Raw genomic sequence first — 25,193 nt, 5'->3', positions numbered from 1 at the left:
ACCGGACCATACAATCCTTTAAGCACCAGCGTACCTACATGCAGCACCAGTGTACTTGCATGAAGCACCAGTGTACTTGCATGAATCACCAGTGTACTTGCATGAAGCACCAGTGTACTTCCATGAATCACCAGTGTACTTGCATGAAGCACCAGTGTACTTGCATGAGGCACCGGTGTACTTGCATGAAGCACCAGTGTACTTGCATGAAGCACCGGTGTACTTGCATGAAACACCGGTGTACTTGCATGAAGCACCAGTGTACTTGCATGAAGCACCAGTGTACTTGCATGAAACACCAGTGTACTTGCATGAAGCACCAGTGTACTTGCATGAAGCACCAGTGTACTTGCATGAAGCACCAGTGTACTTGCATGAAGCACCAGTGTACTTGCATGAAGCACCAGTGTACTTGCATGAAGCACCAGTGTACTTGCATAAAGCACCAGTGTACTTGAATGAAGCACCAGTGTACTTGCATGAATCACCAGTGTACTTGCATGAAGCACCAGTGTACTTGCATGAAGCACCAGTGTACTTGCATGAAGCACCAGTGTACTTGCATGAAGCACCAGTGTACCTGCATGAAGCACCAGTGTACTTGCACCAAGCACCAGTGTACTTGCATGAAGCACCAGTGTACTTGCATGAAGCACCAGTGTACTTGCATGAAGCACCAGTGTACTTGCATGAAGCACCAGTGTACTTGCATGAAGCACCAGTGTACCTGCATGAAGCACCAGTGTATTTGCATGAAGCACCAGTGTACTTGCATGACACCAGTGTGCATGAAGCACCAGTGTACTTGCATGAAGCACCAGTGTACCTTGCATGAAGCACCAGTGTACTTGCATGAAGCACCAGTGTACTTGCATGAAGCACCAGTGTACTTGCATGAAGCACCAGTGTACTTGCATGAAGCACCAGTGTACTTGCATGAAGCACCAGTGTACTTGCATGAAGCACCAGTGTACTTGCATGAAGCATCAGTGTGTACTTGCATGAAGCACCAGTGTACTTGCATGAAGCACCAGTGTACTTGCATGAAGCACCAGTGTACTTGCATGAAGCACCAGTGTACTTGCATGAAGCACCAGTGTACTTGCATGAAGCACCAGTGTACTTGCATGAAGCACCAGTGTACTTGCATGAAGCACCAGTGTACTTGCATGAAGCACCAGTGTACTTGCATGAAGCACCAGTGTACTTGCATGAAGCACCAGTGTACTTGCATGAAGCACCAGTGTACTTGCATGAAGCACCAGTGTACTTGCATGAAGCACCAGTGTACTTGCATGAAGCACCAGTGTACTTGCATGAAGCACCAGTGTACTTGCATGAAGCACCAGTGTACTTGCATGAAGCACCAGTGTACTTGCATGAAGCACCAGTGTACTTGCATGAAGCACCAGTGTACTTGCATGAAGCACCAGTGTACTTGCTTGAAGCACCAGTGTACTTGCATGAAGCACCAGTGTACTTGCATGAAACACCAGTGTACTTGCATAAAGCACCAGTGTACTTGCATGAAGCACCAGTGTACTTGCAGGAAGCACCAGTGAACTTGCATGAAGCACCGGTGTACTTGCATGAAGCACCAGTGTACTTGCATGAAGCACCGGTGTACTTGCATGAAACACCGGTGTACTTGCATGAAGCACCAGTGTACTTGCATGAAGCACCAGTGTACTTGCATGAAGCACCAGTGTACTTGCATGAAGCACCAGTGTACTTGCATGAAGCACCAGTGTACCTGCATGAAGCACCAGTGTACTTGCATGAAGCACCAGTGTACTTGCATGAAGCACCAGTGTACTTGCATGAAGCACCAGTGTACTTGCATGAAACACCAGTGTACTTGCATGAAGCACCAGTGTACTTGCATGAAGCACCAGTGTACTTGCATGAAGCACCAGTGTACTTGCATGAAGCACCAGTGTACTTGCATGAAGCACCAGTGTACTTGCATGAAGCACCAGTGTACTTGCATGAAGCACCAGTGTACTTGCATGAAGCACCAGTGTACTTGCATGAAGCACCAGTGTACTTGCATGAAGCACCAGTGTACTTGCATGAAGCACCAGTGTACTTGCATGAAGCACCAGTGTACTTGCATGAAGCACCAGTGTACTTGCATGAAGCACCAGTGTACTTGCATGAAGCACCAGTGTACTTGCATGAAGCACCAGTGTACTTGCATGAAGCACCAGTGTACTTGCATGAAGCACCAGTGTACTTGCATGAAGCACCAGTGTACTTGCATGAAGCACCAGTGTACTTGCATGAAGCACCAGTGTACTTGCATGAAGCACCAGTGTACTTGCATGAAGCACCAGTGTACTTGCATGAAGCACCAGTGTACTTGCATGAAGCACCAGTGTACTTGCATGAAGCACCAGTGTACTTGCATGAAGCACCAGTGTACTTGCATGAAGCACCAGTGTACTTGCATGAAGCACCAGTGTACTTGCATGAAGCACCAGTGTACTTGCATGAAGCACCAGTGTACTTGCATGAAGCATCAGTGTACTTGCATGAAGCACCAGTGTACTTGCATGAAGCACTAGTGTACTTGCATGAAGCACCAGTGTACTTGCATGAAGCACCAGTGTACTTGCATGAAGCACCAGTGTACTTGCATGAAGCACCAGTGTACTTGCATGAAGCACCAGTGTACTTGCATGAAGCACCAGTGTACTTGCATGAAGCACCAGTGTACTTGCATGAAGCACCAGTGTACTTGCATGAAGCACCAGTGTACTTGCATGAAGCACCAGTGTACTTGCATGAAGCACCAGTGTACTTGCATGAAGCACCAGTGTACTTGCATGAAGCACCAGTGTACTTGCATGAAGCACCAGTGTACTTGCATGAAGCACCAGTGTACTTGCATGAAGCACCAGTGTACTTGCATGAAGCACCGGTGTACTTGCATGAAGCACCAGTGTACTTGCATGAAGCACCAGTGTACTTGCATGAAGCACCAGTGTACTTGCATGAAGCACCAGTGTACCTGCATGAAGCACCAGTGTACTTGCATGAAGCACCAGTGTACTTGCATGAAGCACCAGTGTACTTGCATGAAGCACCAGTGTACTTGCATGAAGCACCAGTGTACTTGCATGAAGCACCAGTGTACTTGCATGAAGCACCAGTGTACTTGCATGAAGCACCAGTGTACTTGCATGAAGCACCAGTGTACTTGCATGAAGCACCAGTGTACTTGCATGAAGCACCAGTGTACTTGCATGAAGCACCAGTGTACTTGCATGAAGCACCAGTGTACTTGCATGAAGCACCAGTGTACTTGCATGAAGCACCAGTGTACTTGCATGAAGCACCAGTGTACTTGCATGAAGCACCAGTGTACTTGCATGAAGCACCAGTGTACTTGCATGAAGCACCAGTGTACTTGCATGAAGCACCAGTGTACTTGCATGAAGCACCAGTGTACTTGCATGAAGCACCAGTGTACTTGCATGAAGCACCAGTGTACTTGCATGAAGCACCAGTGTACTTGCATGAAGCACCAGTGTACTTGCATGAAGCACCAGTGTACTTGCATGAAGCACCAGTGTACTTGCATGAAGCACCAGTGTACTTGCATGAAGCACCAGTGTACTTGCATGAAGCACCGGTGTACTTGCATGAAGCACCAGTGTACTTGCATGAAGCACCAGTGTACTTGCATGAAGCACCAGTGTACTTGCATGAAGCACCAGTGTACTTGCATGAAGCACCAGTGTACTTGCATGAAGCACCAGTGTACTTGCATGAAGCACCAGTGTACTTGCATGAAGCACCAGTGTACTTGCATGACGCACCAGTGTGTACTTGCATGAAGCACCAGTACTTGCATGAAGCACCAGTGTACTTGCATGAAGCACCAGTGTACTTGCATGAAGCACCAGTGTAATTGCATGAAGCACCAGTGTACTTGCATGAATGAAGCCCCAGTGTTCTTGCATGAAGCACCAGTGTACTTGCATGAAGCACCGGTGTACTTGCATGAAGCACCAGTGTACTTGCATGAAGCACCAGTGTACTTGCATGAAGCACCAGTGTACTTGCATGAAGCACCAGTGTACTTGCATGAAGCACCAGTGTACTTGCATGAAGCACCAGTGTACTTGCATGAAGCACCAGTGTACTTGCATGAAGCACCAGTGTACTTGCATGAAGCACCAGTGTACTTGCATGAAGCACCAGTGTACTTGCATGAAGCACCAGTGTACTTGCATGAAGCACCAGTGTACTTGCATGAAGCACCAGTGTACTTGCATGAAGCACCAGTGTACTTGCATGAAGCACCAGTGTACTTGCATGAAGCACCAGTGTACTTGCATGAAGCACCAGTGTACTTGCATGAAGCACCAGTGTACTTGCATGAAGCACCAGTGTACTTGCATGAAGCACCGGTGTACTTGCATGAAGCACCAGTGTACTTGCATGAAGCACCAGTGTACTTGCATGAAGCACCAGTGTACTTGCATGAAGCACCAGTGTACTTGCATGAAGCACCGGTGTACTTGCATGAAGCACCAGTGTACTTGCATGAAGCACCAGTGTACTTGCATGAAGCACCAGTGTACTTGCATGAAGCACCAGTGTACTTGCATGAAGCACCAGTGTACTTGCATGAAGCACCAGTGTACTTGCATGAAGCACCAGTGTACTTGCATGAAGCACCAGTGTACTTGCATGAAGCACCGGTGTACTTGCATGAAGCACCAGTGTACTTGCATGAAGCACCAGTGTACTTGCATGAAGCACCAGTGTACTTGCATGAAGCACCGGTGTACTTGCATGAAGCACCGGTGTACTTGCATGAAGCACCAGTGTACTTGCATGAAGCACCTGTGTACTTGCATGAAGCACCAGTGTATTTGCATGAAGCACCAGTGTATTTGCATGAAGCACCAGTGTACTTGCATGAAGCACCGGTGTACTTGCATGAAGCACCGGTGTACTTGCATGAAGTACCGGTGTACTTGCATGAAGCACCAGTGTACTTGCATGAAGCACCAGTGTACTTGCATGAAGTACCGGTGTACTTGCATGAAGCACCGGTGTACTTGCATGAAGCACCGGTGTACTTGCATGAAGCACCAGTGTACTTGCATGAAGCACCAGTGTACTTGCATGAAGCACCAGTGTACTTGCATGAAGCACCAGTGTACTTGCATGAAGCACCAGTGTACTTGCATGAAGCACCAGTGCATTTGCATGAAGCACCAGTGTATTTGCATGAAGCACCAGTGTACTTGCATGAAGCATCGGTGTACTTGCATGAAGCACCAGTGTACTTGCATGAAGCACCGGTGTACTTGCATGAAGCACCAGTGTACTTGCATGAAGCACCGGTGTACTTGCATGAAGCACCAGTGTACTTGCATGAAGCACCGGTGTACTTGCATGAAGCACCGGTGTACTTGCATGAAGCACCAGTGTACTTGCATCGATCAGAGTAAAGAAAATGCAAGGGGAAACGAAATAAAATTAAAAACAAGAAATAAGAGATTTGCAAATATAAAACTGAATTCAATGTTGGTAATCATGGCTGCACACGTGACTGGCAAGATCACTTTGTTGGTACACTAAGGCGCTTACTGGGGACGGACGAGTCAGTTGTTTGCGATTATGCTGTGTCTGTACTTTATGTATGATGCTGAATGTAAGAGCTGAGGTGTGTGTGTGTGTATGTGTGTGTGTACATGGGAGAGTACACACCTCATGTTCACGGTCCCTGGCGGCGCCCGTGAGGTTGAAGCAGCGGTCAACGCCCACCTTGAACACCTGCTGGTTAATGTGCAGGTACTTGCCGTTACCACAACCTGTTGACGATAATAACATGAGGTCAACCTGTTATAAGAACATCAGGTCAACCTGTTATAAAAACATCAGATCAACCTGTTATAAGAACATCAGGTCAACCTGTTACAACATGAGGTCAACCTGTCACAACACAACACGAGGTCAACCTGTCACAACACGCTTCCACGTGAGTCGTGAAATCTGAAATAAATTCTCCATTTAAATGCCCTTTAGGTTATTTAAAGCGACCAGAGTGCTGACGTGGGAAGGTTAGTTCATACATTAGGTTATTCATACATTATTAATCAGTTGCACATGAATATACGTGTATGTGAAAATTACTTTGTAAAGGCAACTCCTTAGTTTATGTTAAGTTGAGATCGTCTTCACTACTTGATCAAATCCCTTACAGGGATATTATATATAGCTAATTTATACAGCTTACCATTGCCGTAAATACTTTAGAGAGCTGATGTATATAGACAAAAATTTAGGGGAAAATAAGCTAGGCAGTTGCAGAGGCCCCATTTAAGAATATAAAACATTAAATGCTCAAAAACACATGAAAATGGTTGTAGATAAATGGTAAAATCTATCAGACTCTGTAACATCTTGGCTTCTACTTCCACTGGGGAATCCCACCTACCAGTGAGTGACAATGTCTTCGTCTGCTACCCGTCCTTCACCTCCTGTCGCCAGTATATAAACACCAGCCTTCTTGCCTGTCCTTAGCAGGCTATAACTATGACCAGCGGAAGGCCTCGGTCAGATAACCAAAACCTCCACTACGGTGCTCTTTATACCGTAGGGTATATATATATATATATATATATATATATATATATATATATATATATATATATATATATATATATATATATACCCTGAGAGTATATTCATCTTAACATATATATACTAAGAGATTGCTTTAGTCTCTATCTTAGGAAATAAATTTATTCCTGTCTGGTGGTGAGAAGTTTAGTGTAATATATACACTTAAAACCCCCATTAACCATTAATTATAACAGAGTTATTAAGACTCAACTGCTGCAATTATTAATACTGTAACCGAAAACAACATAATTACAAAAAATAATAATATAATAAACATAGAAGATAACAAAATAGTATAAAAAGTATCAACAATACTGTACAATACAGAATTAAACAATCACAAATGACTACAATTTTTCACGAACCAGAAATAACGATAAACAAGAAGTTACAATTTAAAATTTATGATGGAGAAAAATCACGTGAAAAAACTTTCACGGGAAAGAAAATATTTTTGAAACAGAACTGGAGGAGGAGGAGGAGGAGGAGGAGGAGGAGGAGGAGGAGGAGGAGGAGGAGGAGGAGGAGGAGGAGGAGGAGGAGGAGGAGGAGGAGAAGGAGGAGGCGGGGGAGGAGGAGGAGGAAGAGGAGGAGGAGGAGGAGGAGGAGGAGGAAGAGGAGGAGGAGGAGGATGAGGAGGAGGAGGAGGAGGAGGAGGAAGAGGAGGAGGAGGAGGAGGAGGAGGAGGAGGAGGAGGAGGAGGAGGGGGAGGATGTGTACGACACAATGTAAAAATTAACATTAATACTGAAGACTAGAAGCATCCCTTTGTACCATCAGTTCGACCCCCTGCACACACAACTAGGATAGAACAAGTAGGCCACTACACCTAGATGAGTACCACTAGGTGAGTGCAGCTAGGTGGGGGCAGGAGCTAGCACTCAACACCCAGATAGAAGCATATACTTCAGGCAGTGATAACGTTCTCCAGCAGCTCACAATAAATCTAGCAATTTGCAATGTAATTCTCTTATCTATGTTCTTAATTACATCTGTCTGCCTCCAGAAAATAATAATAATAATAATAATAATAATAATAATAATAATAATAATAATAATAATAATAATAATAATAATATAATAACAACAGCAATAATAATTTTTTTTAACATATGTTAAAGAAATTTTAAGAAGCGAGTTAAAAGCTACTTAATAAATGTTTAAAATGGTGTTGATTCTTCTTAATAAATGATTTATTAAGAAATCCAGTGACTGAGAAACGTATGTAAGATGTTGACTGATGACTGACTCATTTACTGCAGGAAAAAAAAAAAAAAAGCATTCTTCTCTGTGACTCATTTTTTCCAAAACGGTACATAATCACCAGGAAATGATGAAAAGACATCTGGAAATTTTGATTTTAGTGGTAAACAGGAAACAGTCCACAAATCGTAAATTATCATCAGTTTCGATTACAAGTGTAATAATCGATATATTTTAGCTAAGAAAATGGTAACGTCAGAGAAATTTACATAAATGTAACGGAAATTCGAAAACTGCCCAGGAAACCTAGAAAACTGCCCAGGAAGCTTAAAAAACTGCTCAGGATGCCTAGAAAGTGTCAAGGAAACCTAGACAATTGCTCAGGAAGTCTAAAATTCTAAGCTGTCCAGGAAGCCTGGACGAATGCCAAAGAAGTGTAGTAAACCCAGGAAGCCAAGGAAAGCTTGCCCAGGAAACTTAGAAAATCACCCAGAAAGCCTAGAAAATCCTGCGTTCCTAACGTCCTTCCAGAAAATCTTGAACTCTCAAATACAAAATGGTAGATGACAGAACAGGGCAGTATACATGACAAGTTACCTGGGAGTACTCTAGACAAGCTACCTGGGAGTACTCTAGACAAGTTACCTGGGAGTACTCTAGACAAGCTACCTGGAAGTACTCTAGGCAAGCTACCTAGAAGTTCTCTTGACTAAAAAACATACATCAATGATCTCCCAAGTTCCAAAGTTCGCGCTGAACCAACATACAACAGAGTCAACTAGCAATCATAACATTATGCTTCATCTGATATTGGCAAACAGTGAGAAACTAATCAACACCATGATAATCTGAAATAATACACAGGGATCACACTCTCATTAGTCTATAAACAAGCGTATATTCACATGTCGTGACCTAAAGAAATAGCTAATGTAAATTTTTTTATTATTATTAGCACACTGGCCGATTCCCACCAAGGCAGGGTGGCCCAAAAAAGAAAAACTTTCACCATCATTCACTCCATCACTGTCTTGCCAGAAGGGTGCTTTACACTACAGTTTTTAAACTGCAACATTAACACCCCTCCTTCAGAGTGCAGGCACTGTACTTCCCATCTCCAGGACTCAAGTCCGGCCTGCCGGTTTCCCTGAACCCCTTCATAAATGTTACTTTGCTCACACTCCAACAGCACGTCAAGTATTAAAAACCATTTGCCTCCATTCACTCCTATCAAACACGCTCACGCATGCCTGCTGGAAGTCCAAGCCCCTCGCACACAAAACCTCCTTTACCCCTTCCCTCCAACCTTTCCTAGGCCGACCTCTACCCCGCCTTCCTTCCACTACAGACTGATACACTCTTGAAGTCACTCTGTTTCGCTCCATTCTCTCTACATGTCCAAACCACCTCAACAACCCTTCCTCAGCCCTCTGGACAACAGTTTTGGTAATCCCGCACCTCCTCCTAACTTCCAGACTACGAATTCTCTGCATTATATTCACACCACACATTGCCCTCAGACATGACATCTCCACTGCCTCCAGCCTTCTCCTCGCTGCAACATTCATCACCCATGCTTCACACCCATATAAGAGCGTTGGTAAAACTATACTCTCATACATTCCCCTCTTTGCCTCCAAGGACAAAGTTTTTTGTCTCCACAGACTCCTAAGTGCACCGCTCACCCTTTTCCCCTCATCAACTCTATGATTCATCTCATCTTTCATAGACCCATCCGCTGACACGTCCACTCCCAAATATCTGAATACATTCACCTCCTCCATACTCTCTCCCTCCAATCTGATATCCAATCTTTCATCACCTAATCTTTTTTTTTTTTTTTTAATACACCGTCCGTTTCCCATCGAGGCACGGTGACTCTTCAAAACAAGGACACATTCATCGTTATTCACTTAATAGCTGTCTTGACAGAAGGGCCTCGACATCACAATTCAAATAACCTTCCGAGCTACAACACCCTCACACCTCGAGCTACGACACCCTTACACCTCGAGCTACAACACCCACACACCTCGAGCTACAACACCCACACACCTCGAGCTACAACACCCATACACCTCGAGCTGCAACACCCTCACACCTCGAGCTACAACACCCATACACCTCGAGCTACAACACCCTCACACCTCGAGCTACAACACCCATACACCTCGAGCTACAACACCCTCACACCTCGAGCTACAACACCCATACACCTCGAGCTACAACACCCTCACACCTCGAGCTACAACACCCATACACCTCGAGCTACAACACCCTCACACCTCGAGCTACAACACCCATACACCTCGAGCTACAACACCCTCACACCTCGAGCTACAACACCCAGACACCTCGAGCTACAACACCCTCACACCTCGAGCTACAACACCCATACACCTCGAGCTACAACACCCTCACACCTCGAGCTACAACACCCTCGCACCTCGAGCTACAACACCCACACACTTCGAGCTACAACACCCTCACACCTCGAGCTACAACACCCACACACCTCGAGCTACAACACCCTCGCACCCCGAGCTACAACACCCTCACACCTCGAGCTACAACACCCTCACACCTCGAGCTACAACACCCTCACACCTCGAGCTACAACACCCTCACACCTCGAGCTACAACACCCTCACACCTCGAGCTACAACACCCATACACCTCGAGCTACAACACCCTCACACCTCGAGCTACAACACCCATACACCTCGAGCTACAACACCCTCACACCTCGAGCTACAACACCCTCGCACCTCGAGCTACAACACCCACACACCTCGAGCTACAACACCCTCGCACCCCGAGCTACAACACCCTCACACCTCGAGCTACAACACCCTCGCACCTCGAGCTACAACACCCACACACCTCGAGCTACAACACCCTCGCACCCCGAGCTACAACACCCTCGCACCTCGAGCTACAACACCCTCACACCTCGAGCTAAAACACCCTCACACCTCGAGCTACAACACCCTCACACCTCGAGCTACAACACCCTCACACCTCGAGCTACAACACCCATACACCTCGAGCTACAACACCCTCACACCTCGAGCTACAACACCCATACACCTCGAGCTACAACACCCTCACACCTCGAGCTACAACACCCTCGCACCTCGAGCTACAACACCCACACACCTCGAGCTACAACACCCTCGCACCCCGAGCTACAACACCCTCACACCTCGAGCTACAACACCCTCGCACCTCGAGCTACAACACCCTCACACCTCGAGCTACAACACCCTCGCACCTCGAGCTACAACACCCTCACACCTCGAGCTACAACACCCTCGCACCCCGAGCTACAACACCCTCACACCTCGAGCTACAACACCCTCGCACCTCGAGCTACAACACCCAAACACCTCGAGCTACAACACCCTCACACCTCGAGCTACAACACCCATACACCTCGAGCTACAACACCCTCACACCTCGAGCTACAACACCCTCGCACCTCGAGCTACAACACCCACACACCTCGAGCTACAACACCCTCGCACCCCGAGCTACAACACCCTCGCACCTCGAGCTACAACACCCTCACACCTCGAGCTACAACACCCTCACACCTCGAGCTACAACACCCTCACACCTCGAGCTACAACACCCTCACACCTCGAGCTACAACACCCATACACCTCGAGCTACAACACCCTCACACCTCGAGCTACAACACCCATACACCTCGAGCTACAACACCCTCACACCTCGAGCTACAACACCCTCGCACCTCGAGCTACAACACCCACACACTTCGAGCTACAACACCCTCGCACCCCGAGCTACAACACCCTCACACCTCGAGCTACAACACCCTCGCACCTCGAGCTACAACACCCACACACCTCGAGCTACAACACCCTCGCACCCCGAGCTACAACACCCTCGCACCTCGAGCTACAACACCCTCACACCTCGAGCTACAACACCCTCACACCTCGAGCTACAACACCCTCACACCTCGAGCTACAACACCCTCACACCTCGAGCTACAACACCCTTACACCTCGAGCTACAACACCCTCACACCTCGAGCTACAACACCCATACACCTCGAGCTACAACACCCTCACACCTCGAGCTACAACACCCTCACACCTCGAGCTACAACACCCATACACCTCGAGCTACAACACCCTCACACCTCGAGCTACAACACCCTCACACCTCGAGCTACAACACCCACACACCTCGAGCTACAACACCCTCACACCTCGAGCTACAACACCCATACACCTCGAGCTACAACACCCTCACACCTCGAGCTACAACACCCTCACACCTCGAGCTACAACACCCATACACCTCGAGCTACAACACCCAACCACCGCGAGCTACAACACCCATACACCTCGAGCTACAAGACCCATACACCTCTATCTACAACACCCTCACACCTCGAGCTACAACACCCATACACCTCGAGCTACAACACCCTCACACCTCGAGCTACAACACCCATACACCTCGAGCTACAACACCCATACACCTCGAGCTACAACACCCTCACACCTCGAGCTACAACACCCATACACCTCGAGCTACAACACCCTCACACCTCGAGCTACAACACCCTCGCACCTCGAGCTACAACACCCATACACCTCGAGCTACAACACCCTCACACCTCGAGCTACAACACCCATACACCTCGAGCTACAACACCCTCACACCTCGAGCTACAACACCCATACATCTCGAGCTACAACACCCTCACACCTCGAGCTACAACACCCATACACCTCGAGCTACAACACCCTCGCACCTCGAGCTACAACACCCTCGCACCTCGAGCTACAACACCCATACACCTCGAGCTACAACACCCTCGCACCTCGAGCTACAACACCCATACACCTCGAGCTACAACACCCATACACCTCGAGCTACAACACCCATACACCTCGAGCTACAACACCCTCACACCTCGAGCTACAACACCCATACACCTCGAGCTACAACACCCATACACCTCGAGCTACAACACCCTCACACCTCGAGCTACAACACCCTCGCACCTCGAGCTACAACACCCATACACCTCGAGCTACAACACCCTCACACCTCGAGCTACAACACCCATACACCTCGAGCTACAACACCCTCACACCTCTTCGTAAGTTTGCAGGCAGCTGTACTGGCCACCACCAGGACTCAGTCTAACTCAGTGGTTTACCTGAGTCCTTTCATAAATGTTACCTTGTTCATACTCCAACAGGTCACTCCCCCAGAACCACTTATTTTCAGTCACTCTCATAAAGCTCCTTCATATGACTCGTTTTTTTTTTAAATAAAATTTAATATAAAATTTGCATCCAGAATTGAATGACGAGTGGAAAGTCCTTCACTCCACCTGCTATTCAATTTTGAATGAGCGTTTTCAACTGCATTTCCAAAAGAATGCACTACACAGAAGAGCTTCATGGGAGACCTTACTGCATTGATAATAAACTAGATAATACTATTATTTTATCATTATCATGAGGACCACTAAAACCGTAGGGATTATACCTCGCCAGTGGGGGGATGGGGGGTGTAAATCATTTAGGTTTAATTCGGGGAACTGGAGCACAGATCCAATTCCCTAGATCACGAGCTCCTCACCGGCATCAGGAACCTCCATTGAGGGGATAACACTACTAGCCGGAGGGTTTCTTGTACTAGACGAGGCGTTCACTGTACCTAGAAGAAAGCCTTTAAATTCAGGTTTTGCTTTAAATCAGCCTCCAAACTCTAGTCTGGACGACCTAACATCGCAGACAACATTATTTGAGTGTGTTACTGTGACAAATTCCAAGTTATACTGACAGAAACTTGAACGTTGAGTGAACGTAGTGAAGGTACCTTCAATGTGTCTACCGAACGTAGCTTCAGTGTCTACCGAAAGTAGCTTTAGTGTCTACCGTACGTAGCTTCAGTGTCTACAGTACGTAGCTCCCGTGTCTACCGTACGTAGCTTCAGTGTCTACAGTACGTAGCTTCCGTGTCTACCGTACTTAGCTTCAGTGTCTACCGTAAGTAGCTTCCGTGTCTACCGTACGTAGCTTCAGTGTCTACCGTACGTAGCTTCAGTGTCTACCGTACGTAGCTTCAGTGTCTACCGTGCGTAGCTTCAGTGTCTACCGTACGTAGCTTCCGTGTCTACCGTAAGTAGCTTCCGTGTCTACCGTACGTAGCTTCAGTGTCTACCGTACGTAGCTTCAGTGTCTACCGTAAGTAGCTTCCGTGTCTACCGTACGTAGCTTCAGTGTCTACCGTACGTAGCTTCAGTGTCTACCGTACGTAGCTTCAGTGTCTACCGTAAGTAGCTTCCGTGTCTACCGTACGTAGCTTCAGTGTCTACCGTACGTAGCTTCAGTGTCTACCGTACGTAGCTTCAGTGTCTACCGTACGTAGCTTCAGTTTCTACCGTACGTAGCTTCAGTGTCTACTGTACGTAGCTTCCGTGTCTACCGTACGTAGCTTCAGTGTCTACCGTACGTAGCTTCAGTGTCTACTGAACGTAGTTTCAGTGTTTACCGAACGTAGCTCCCGTGTCTACCGTACGTGGCTTCCGTGTCTACCGTACTTAGGTTCAGTGTCTACTGTACGTAGCTTCAGTGTCTACAGTACGTAGCTTCCGTGTCTACCGTACTTAGCTTCAGTATCTACCGTACTTAGCTTGTGTCTACCGTAAGTAGCTTCCGTGTCTACCGTACGTAGGTTCAGTGTCCACCGTACGTAGCTTCAGTGTCCACCGTACGTAGCTTCCGTGTCTACCGTACTTAGCTTCAGTGTCCACCGTTCGTAGCTTCAGTGTCTACCGTACGTAGCTTCCGTGTCTACCGTACGTAGCTTCCGTGTCTACCGTACGTAGCTTCCGTGTCTACCGTACGTAGCTTCCGTGTCTACCGTACGTAGCTTCCGTATCTACCGTACGTAGCTTCTGTGTCTACCGTACTTAGCTTCAGTGTCTACCGTACGTAGCTTCAGTTTCTACCGTACGTAGCTTCAGTGTCCACCGTACGTAGCTTCCGTGTCTACCGTACTTAGCTTCAGTGTCCACCGTTCGTAGCTTCAGTGTCTACCGTACGTAGCTTCCGTGTTTACCGTACGTAGCTTCAGTGTCCACCGTACGTAGCTTCCGTGTCTACCGTACGTAGCTTCCGTGTCTACCGTACGTAGCTTCCGTATCTACCGTACGTAGCTTCTGTGTCTACCGTACTTAGCTTCAGTGTCTACCGTACGTAGCTTCAGTTTCTACCGTACGTAGCTTCAGTGTCCACCGTACGTAGCTTCCGTGTCTACCGTACGTAGCTTCCATGTCTACCGTACGTAGCTTCCGTGTCTACCGTACGTAGCTACTTGTACCGCTGTAGTAAAATCAAGGACTCGCTGGAGGAGAATAAAGACAGTTGTTGAGTACACCAAGTGTACAAAGACAGATAATTTTGTTTGGATTATTAATCCTGAGAGTTGGTAACTCAGGATCACCCAGTGAAGTCAGGATGTCATTATTCCGTTTTATTAGTATCCCCTATGAGAACCCTAAGAACTATATTTAATTTTCCTTCAACTTTTCGTTCTTCATACTCATTTAGGGGTGGCCCGCGGCCTGGTAGGCATAGCCGTCGCTTCACACGTTGAGGGTTCTTGGTTCGATTCCCAGCAAGGGTGGAAACATTGGGGGTGTTTCCTTACACCTGTTGTCCCTGTTCACCCATCAGTAAAATAGGTACCTGGGTGTTAGTCGACTGGTGTGGGTTGCATCCTGGGACAAAACTGACCTAAGTAGTATGTCATTGTTGTCAGCTACGACTGTATACCTTGTACATGTACTTGTAGAAATAAATATATTATATATATATTTCTTCTTCTTCTTCTTCTTCTTCTTCTTCTTCTTCTTCTTCTTCTTCTTCTTCTTCTTCTTCTTCTTCTTCTTCTTCTTCTTCTTCTTCTTCTCCTTCTTCTTCTTCTTCTTCTTCTTCTTCTTCTTCTTCTTCTTCTTCTTCTTCTTCTTCTTCTTCTTCTTCTTCTTCTTCTTCTTCTTATTCTTCTTATTCTTCTTCTTCTTCTTCTTCTTATTATTATTATTATTATAACTCGTAAGCGCCTCATTCAATAGGCATCAAATTTTGAAGACTTGTGAGTGGTCAGTAGAGCCCGGGTCAGTTGCTCCACACTTAACATGTGCGGGTCAGTTGCTCCACACTTAACATGTGCGGGTCAGTTGCTCCACACTTAATATGTGCAGAAGCCTCACTAACAAAGTTATTGAGAGTATTCCCAGCTTCTTACAAGGACCCAAGTGGAAATAAGTCACTTTGTCAAACTTTTTTTGGGGTTATCCCAGGCAATTTACAATATGTACGATAATTGTACTTAAGTATAATTAAATAAACTTACTAATCCTGGAATGGTTCACATAACTTTCAAAATCCTCAGTGATGGAGCTTCAAACGTTTAACAAAGTGACTCTTAATTCGACGACGACGACGACGACGACGACGGAGAGTGAAATTCAGTGTTCTATCGCAGATTTGATAATTTTATGTGTAAAACAGTGCAACAAATTATTGCTGTTAAATCATGTTCAATTATTTTCAGTTTGCCTCTTGTGAGCAGATTCAGTGTTTAATGTGTGATGCATGTCAGGACCAGGATAACATTCAGGGCCAGGATAATATTCAGGGCCAGGATAATATTCAGGACCAGGATAACATTCAGGACCAGCATAACATTCAGGGCCAGGATAATATTCAGGACCAGGATAACATTCAGGACCAGCATAACATTCAGGGCCAGGATAACATTCAGGGCCAGGATAACATTCAGGGCCAGGATAACATTCAGGGCCAGGATAACATTCAGGGCCAGGATAATATTCAGGACCAAGATAACATTCAGGGCCAGGATAACATTCAGGACCAGGATAACATTCAGGACCAGGATAACATTCAGGGCCAGGATAACATTCAGGGCCAGGATAACATTCAGGGCCAGGATAACATTCAGGACCAAGATAACATTCAGGGCCAGGATAACATTCAGGACCAGGATAACATTCAGGACCAGGATAACATTCAGGACCAGGATAACATTCAGGACCAGGATAACATTCAGGACCAGGATAACATTCAGGACCAGGATAACATTCAGGACCAGGATAACATTCAGGACCAGGATAACATTCAGGACCAGGATAACATTCAGGGCCAGGATAACATTCAGGACCAGGATAACATTCAGGGCCAGGATAACATTCAGGGCCAGGATAACATTCAGGACCAGGATAACATTCAGGGCCAGGATAACATTCAGGGCCAGGATAACATTCAGGGCCAGGATAACATTCAGGACCAGGATAACATTCAGAGCCAGGATAACATTCAAGGCCAGGATAACATTCAGTGCCAGGATAACACTAAGAGCCAGGATAATACTCAGGACCAGGATAACACCCAGAGTCAGAATAACACCCAGAGCCAGGATAACACTCAGGGCCAGGATAGCACACAGGACCAGGATAACACTCAGGGCCAGGATAACACCCAGAGCCAGGATAACACTCAGAGCCAGGATAACACCCAGAGCCATGATAACACTCAGGGCCAGGATAACACTCAGGGTCAGGATAACACTCAGGATTAGGATAACACTCAGGGCCACGATAACACTCAGGGCCAGGATAACACTCAGGGCCAGGATAACACTCAGAACCAGGATAACACTCAGAGCCAGGATAATACTCAGGGCCAGGATAACACTCAGGGTCATGATAACACTCAGGACCAGAATAAAACCCAGAGCCAGGATAACACTCAGGACTAGGACAACACCCAGAGCCAGGATAACACTCAGGGCCAGGATAACACTCAGGGCCAGGATAACACTCAGGACTAGGATAACACTCAGAGCCAGGATAACACTCAGGACTAGGATAACACTCAGGGCCAGGATAACACTCAGGGCCAGGATAACACTAAGGGCCAGGATAACACTCAGGGCCAGGATAACATCCAGAGCCTGGATAACACTCAGGGGCCAGGATAACACCACTAGTGTTCCATTTCCTTCTTTCTTCTCTCTTTGTCCCCCGTGTCTTATATATACTGTCTCTCTCACTTTTGTGTGTCAGTGTGACTTGTGCCAGAATGATAGGTTGAGAGCCTTCCTTCGTGCCAGAATGATAGGTTGAGAGCCTTCCTTCGTGCACAGAATGATAGGTTGAGAGCCTTCCTTCGTGCACAGAATGATAGGTTGAGAGCCTTCCTTCGTGCACAGAATGATTCAGAGGTATTCCAGGATCATTCCCGGACTACCTCATGTTTCTGTCATACACAGCATGACAGAAACAACACTTCAGAAAGTCCCTGGCACGACAGAGACACTTTAGAATGTGCACGGCATGATATAAACACTTTAGTAAGTGCAGTAAAGCAGAGAGGGTGAGGGTGGTTGTTTCACGGTCAGTATATCACCTAAACATTATAACAAACATTCTCCTCAGACCTGATGCTTTCTTGTAAGATTTTTTTTTAAGAATGTGAAAAAGGTCTCTTGTCTTAAGCACACGTCATCTATGTATGCTTAAATTACTAAATTAATAAATAAAAAAAAAGAAGACGTTTAAGACGTTTCGCCACGAGTGACTTCGTCAGTCCTAATGATGAAACCACTAGTGGCAAAACGTTTCCTATAATAAATATCCTAGAATGTGTAGAAGCGACGTTTTGCACAGTTTTCCTCCATCAACGTATTATTTACAATGTTAGTGAGCTCTGTGTTGTACTGTTGTATGAGTGCTGTTGTACTGTTGTGAGAACTGTGTATTGCAGTCGTGCTCAGACGTTGCAGACACTGCAGAGCAACATAGTCATGCAGTAGCCTGCATATCAACATATTAAGACATGTCTTATCTAACATAATGTTGTCGAATAATAACAAGCGGAAATACTGAGGAAAATCAAATCACAACTACTAACCTGAATATAAGAGACGAAGCAGCCACTTGATAATGATCCAGAAGGAAGCGAAACGTCGTGTAAATATTATCTCACGTTTCGTTGGATTATGAACGTTTCATCGTATATACGTGTACACGATGTGCTTATTGATGTTGATTCAAAATTTTGAGAGTTGACTTTAACTGTAGTGAGAGAGAAGAGGCTGATATATAGATGTTATACAAGGCAGAACTTAACGTATCGAACCAGACCACAGGTCAGGGTAGAACCCGCGGTCAGAGAGCCATAAAACTCCAACCTAGTTGGATGAATCTTAGTAGCCAGCTGACCCAGTGGCTAACGCGTCGGTCTGGAGTTTAATGACTCTCTGACCACGGGTTGTATCCCCGCCCGCCATTACGATTTCATGAGTAATTTTAACGTATCAAGAACCCAAGATATTGCCGTGTCTTACAGATATGATGTAAATGGTTAAGCAAACCGGGGTTTTTAAACCATTTAAGGAGTATTTAACGTGACCTAATACCGGTCAATATAAGCACGGTGGTAAACAATAAAACCTGGTGACCAAAAGCTCCAGCGGTGGGTCATCATCAGACTAAGACTCGCGTCAGGAAACACATGTCCTGTTTCCTGATGAACCTTACCTAACCTAACCTGGTCTAGACGGTAGAGCGTCGAGCTGTCAATTCATGGACTGCGGTTCGAGCCCTTCATTCACTATTTTGCTTATTCGTTGACGTTTTTTTTCACAACTTAATTTGAGTCCAGCAAAACTTGTGTTTGGAGTAACCACAGTATCAGCAGCCGCTGCCTCTGGCAACCAACACCAAGTTGAGTTGACAGGTGATATGATAAGTTGTCTTCAACCCACCTTGAAAAGTTCTGTTATCAGTGTTGTGTTGAACGTAAACTCAGGTGGAAGAATATGGTCAATGGTAAGACTCTTGTGTTTGTCGGTGATACTTCAGTAGCGATAAACTTAATGGAAAAAGAGACACAAATTGAATATAAGCACATAAGTAGTGTAATGTAATCCTTTATAGACAACGTTTCGCACACACAGTGGGCTTTATCAAGACTTGATAAAGCCCACTGTGTGGGCGAAACGTTGTCAATAAAGAACCATATTATACTGCTTATGTGCTTGTATTTCCATTGTGTCGGTATTTTATACCATTTATTTCCAAGAGACACAAGTGCAACATTTCGCCCATATGTCGTCACGGATGTTCAGTTCATCTGTTCACATTACTAGTAATAATAAAGTCAAAAATACATCAACATTTGACTGTAAACTAAACATTAGAGATGTCTAAAATATAATGTTACCGTAGAGGTTACAACAGATAGTTACAATCATAATAATCTATACAAATTCTGTGACACTGTTGTGCCATACAACAGTAGCTTCTAACCTACCATGACATGCTCTTGTGTCATGCAACAGTAGCTTCTAACCTACCATGACATGCTCTTGTGTCATGCAACAGTAGCTTCTAACCTACCATGACATGCTCTTGTGACATGCAACAGTAGCTTCTAACCTACCATGACATGCTCTTGTGTCATGCAACAGTAGCTTCTAACCTACCATGACATGCTCTTGTGTCATGCAACAGTAGCTTCTAACCTACCATGACATGCTCTTGTGACATGCAACAGTAGCTTCTAACCTACCATGACATGCTCTTGTGACATGCAACCTACCATGACATGCTCTTGTGTCATGCAACAGTAGCTTCTAACCTACCATGGCATGCTCTTGTGTCATGCAACAGTAGCTTCTAACCTACCATGACATGCTCTTGTCATGCAACAGTAGCTTCTAACCTACCATGACATGTTCTTGTGACATGCAACAGTAGCTTCTAACCTACCATGACATGCTCTTGTGTCATGCAACAGTAGCTTCTAACCTACCATGACATGCTCTTGTGTCATGCAACAGTAGCTTCTAACCTACCATGACATGCTCTTGTGACATGCAACAGTAGCTCCTAACCTACCATGACATGCTCTTGTGACATGCAACCTACCATGACATGCTCTTGTGTCATGCAACAGTAGCTTCTAACCTACCATGGCATGCTCTTGTGTCATGCAACAGTAGCTTCTAACCTACCATGACATGCTTTTGTGTCATGCAACAGTAGCTTCTAACCTACCATGACATGCTCTTGTGACATGCAACAATAGCTTCTAACCTACAATGACATGCTCTTGTGTCATGCAACAGTAGCTTCTACCCTACCATGAAATGCTCTTGTGACATGCAACAGTAGCTTCTAACCTACCATGACATGCTCTTGTGACATGCAACAGTAGCTTCTAACCTACCATGACATGCTCTTGTGTCATGCAACAGTAGCTTCTAACCTACCATGACATGCTCTTGTGATATGCAACAGTAGCTTCTAACCTACCATGACATGTTGAAGAATTGAGACACTTATGCAACACATGGGAATCTTTATTGAAGAAACGTTTCGCCACACAGTGACTTCATCAGTCCAATACAAAGTAGAAATGGGAAAGGAGAGGAGGAGTTCGAGGTAATCAGTCCCTCAACCTGGTACAAAGACTTCAACGCTTGCCCAACCTTTGGACGACGACCTACTTACACAAGTGGCAGGTCCCACTGTGATCCCGCCTCCTTCTGCTTCAACTCATGTGACTGCAGTATATAAGCCACCTCTCTGGCCCTATGCTGCACTTCCTACAAGAGTGATGGACTGAACACATCGATTCCAGGTTGAGGGACTGATTACCTCGAACTCCTCCTCTCCTTACCCATTTCTACTTTGTATTGGACTGATGAAGCCACTGTGTGGCGAAATGTTTCTTCAATAAAAAATCCCATGTGTTGCATAAGTGTCTCAATTCTTCAACTTGTCGGTTTTCAAAACCATTCATCACTTGTGTCATACAATCTAGCAGCAGGTGCACCTTAGTCTTGTGTCATACAATCTAGTAGCAGGTGCACCTTAGTCTTGAGTCATACAACCTAGTAGCAGGTGCACCTTAGTCTTGTGTCATACAACCTAGTAGCAGGTGCACCTTAGTCTTGGACCATACAACCTAGTAGCAGGTGCACCTTAGTCTTGTACCATACAATCTAGTAGCAGGTGCACCTTAGTTTTGTACCATACAATCTAGTAGCAGGTGCACCTTAGTCTTGTACCATACAACCTAGTAGCAGGTGCACCTTAGTCTTGTACCATACAATCTAGTAGCAGGTGCACCTTAGTCTTGTACCATACAACCTAGTAGCAGGTGCACCTTAGTCTTGTACCATACAACCTAGAAGCAGGTGCACCTTAGTCTTGTGTCATACAATCTAGTAGCAGGCGCACCTTAGTCTTGTACCATACAACCTAGTAGCAGGTGCACCTTAGTCTTGTACCATACAACCTAGTAGCAGGTGCACCTTGGTCTTGTACCATACAATCTAGTAGCAGGTGCACCTTAGTCTTGTGTCATACAACCTAGTAGCAGGTGCACCTTGGTCTTGTACCATACAATCTAGTAGCAGGTGCACCTTAGTCTTGTGTCATACAACCTAGTAGCAGGTGCACCTTAGTCTTGTACCATACAATCTACTAGCAGGTGCACCTTAGTCTTTTGTCATACAACCTAGTAGCAGGTGCAACTTAGTCTTGTGTCATACAATCTAGTAGCAGGTGCACCTTAGTCTTGTACCATACAATCTAGTAGCAGGTGCACCTTAGTCTTGTACCATACAATCTAGTAGCAGGTGCACTTTAGTCTTGTGTCACACAATCTAGTAGCAGGTGCACCTTAGTCTTGTGTCATACAATCTAGTAGCAGGTGCACCTTAGTCTTGTGTCATACAACCTAGTAGCAGGTGCACCTTAGTCTTGTACCATACAATCTAGTAGCAGGTGCACCATAGTCTTGTACCATACAGTCTACAAGCAGGTGCACCTTATTCTTGTGTCATACAATCTAGTAGCAGGTGCGCCTTAGTCTTGTGTCATACAACCTAGTAGCAGGTGCACCTTAGTCTTGTGTCATACACCCTAGTAGCAGGTGCACCTTAGTCTTGTGTCATACAACCTAGTAGCAGGTGCACCTTAGTCTTGTACAATACAACCTAGTAGCATGTGCACTTAAGTCTTGTGTCATACAACCTAGTAGCAGGTGCACCTTAGTCTTGTGTCATACAACCTAGTAGCAGGTGCACCTTACTCTTGTGTCATACAATCTAGTAGTAGGTGCACCTTAGTCTTGTGTCATACAACCTAGTAGCAGGTGCACCTTAGTCTTGTACCATACAACCTAGTAGCAGGTGCACCTTAGTCTTGCACCATACAATCTAGTAGCAGGTGCACCTTAGTCTTGTGTCATACAACCTAGTAGCAGGTGCACCTTAGTCTTGTACCATACAATCTAGTAGCAGGTGCACCTTAGTCTTGTGTCATACAACCTAGTAGCAGGTGCACCTTAGTCTTGTGTCATACAACCTAGTAGCAGGTGCACCTTAGTCTTGTGTCATACAATCTAGTAGTAGGTGCACCTTAGTCTTGTGTCATACAACCTAGTAGCAGGTGCACCTTAGTCTTGTACCATACAACCTAGTAGCAGGTGCACCTTAGTCTTGCACCATACAATCTAGTAGCAGGTGCACCTTAGTCTTGTGACATACAACCTAGTAGCAGGTGCACCTTAGTCTTGTACCATACAACCTAGTAGCAGGTGCACCTTAGTCTTGTACCATACAACCTAGTGGCAGGTGCACCTTAGTCTTGTACCATACAATCTAGTAGCAGGTGCACCTTAGTCTTGTGTCATACAACCTAGTAGCAGGTGCACCTTAGTCTTGTACCATACAATCTAGTAGCAGGTGCACCTTAGTCTTGTGTCATACAATCTAGTAGCAGGTGCACCTTAGTCTTGTACCATACAACCTAGTAGCAGGTGCACCTTAGTCTTGTACCATACAACCTAGTAGCAGGTGCACCTTAGTCTTGTACCATACAACCTAGTAGCAGGTGCACCTTAGTCTTGTACCATACAATCTAGTAGCAGGTGCACCTTAGTCTTGTGTCATACAACCTAGTAGCAGGTGCACCTTAGTCTTGTGTCATACAATCTAGTAGCAGGTGCACCTTAGTCTTGTACCATACAATCTAGTAGCAGGTGCACCTTACTCTTGTACCGTACAATCTAGTAGCAGGTGCACCTTAGTCTTGTACCATACAATCTAGTAGCAGATGCACCTTAGTCTTGTACCATACAATCTAGTAGCAGGTGCACGTTAGTCTTGTACCATACAATCTAGTAGCAGGTGCACCTTATTCTTGTACCATACAATCTAGTAGCAGGTGCACCTTATTCTTGTGTCATACAATCTAGTAGCAGGTGCACCTTAGTCTTGTGTCATACAATCTAGTAGCAGGTGCACCTTAGTCTTGTGTCATACAATCTAGTAGCAGGTGCACCTTAGTCTTGTGTCATACAATCCGGTAGCAGGTGCACCTTAGTCTTGTGTCATACAACCTAGTAGCAGGTGCACCTTAGTCTTGTGTCATACAGTCTAGTAGCAGGTGCACCTTAGTCTTGTGTCATACAATCTAGTAGCAGGTGCACCTTAGTCTTGTGTCATACAGTCTAGTAGCTTGTGCACCTTAGTCTTGTGTCATACAACCTAGTAGCAGGTGCACCTTAGTCTTGTGTCATACAGTCTAGTAGCAGGTGCACCTTAGTCTTGTACCATACAATCTAGTAGCAGGTGCACCTTATTCTTGTACCATACAATCTAGTAGCAGGTGCACCTTAGTCTTGTACCATACAACCTAGTAGCAGGTGCACCTTAGTCTTGTACCATACAATCTAGTAGCAGGTGCACCTTAGTCTTGTACCATACAACCTAGTAGCAGGTGCACCTTAGTCTTGTACCATACAACCTAGAAGCAGGTGCACCTTAGTCTTGTGTCATACAATCTAGTAGCAGGTGCACCTTAGTCTTGTGTCATACAACCTAGTAGCAGGTGCACCTTAGTCTTGTACCATACAATCTAGTAGCAGGTGCACCTTAGTCTTGTACCATACAACCTAGTAGCAGGTGCACCTTAGTCTTGTACCATACAACCTAGTAGCAGGTGCACCTTGGTCTTGTACCATACAATCTAGTAGCAGGTGCACCTTAGTCTTGTGTCATACAACCTAGTAGCAGGTGCACCTTGGTCTTGTACCATACAATCTAGTAGCAGGTGCACCTTAGTCTTGTGTCATACAACCTAGTAGCAGGTGCACCTTAGTCTTGTACCATACAATCTACTAGCAGGTGCACCTTAGTCTTTTGTCATACAACCTAGTAGCAGGTGCAACTTAGTCTTGTGTCAT

At 45.7% G+C, this 25,193-nt stretch overlaps 1 protein-coding gene across 1 annotated transcript in view; it reads right to left on the bottom strand.

Moving 5' to 3' along the window:
• The window catches only part of fid (fire dancer), a 638,212-nt gene that overhangs the window by 53,365 nt on the left and 559,654 nt on the right, over nt 1-25,193 (bottom strand). The window contains exon 4 of the mRNA XM_070096032.1: nt 5,731-5,834. Coding sequence (XP_069952133.1) covers nt 5,731-5,834 — 104 coding nt within the window. The remainder of the gene's footprint in view (nt 1-5,730; nt 5,835-25,193) is intronic.

This window comes from Cherax quadricarinatus, chromosome 52, assembly GCF_038502225.1.
Source record: "Cherax quadricarinatus isolate ZL_2023a chromosome 52, ASM3850222v1, whole genome shotgun sequence".
NCBI classification, from domain to species: Eukaryota; Metazoa; Arthropoda; class Malacostraca; order Decapoda; family Parastacidae; genus Cherax; species Cherax quadricarinatus.
This window is presented reverse-complemented; position numbering and strand designations above follow the sequence as displayed.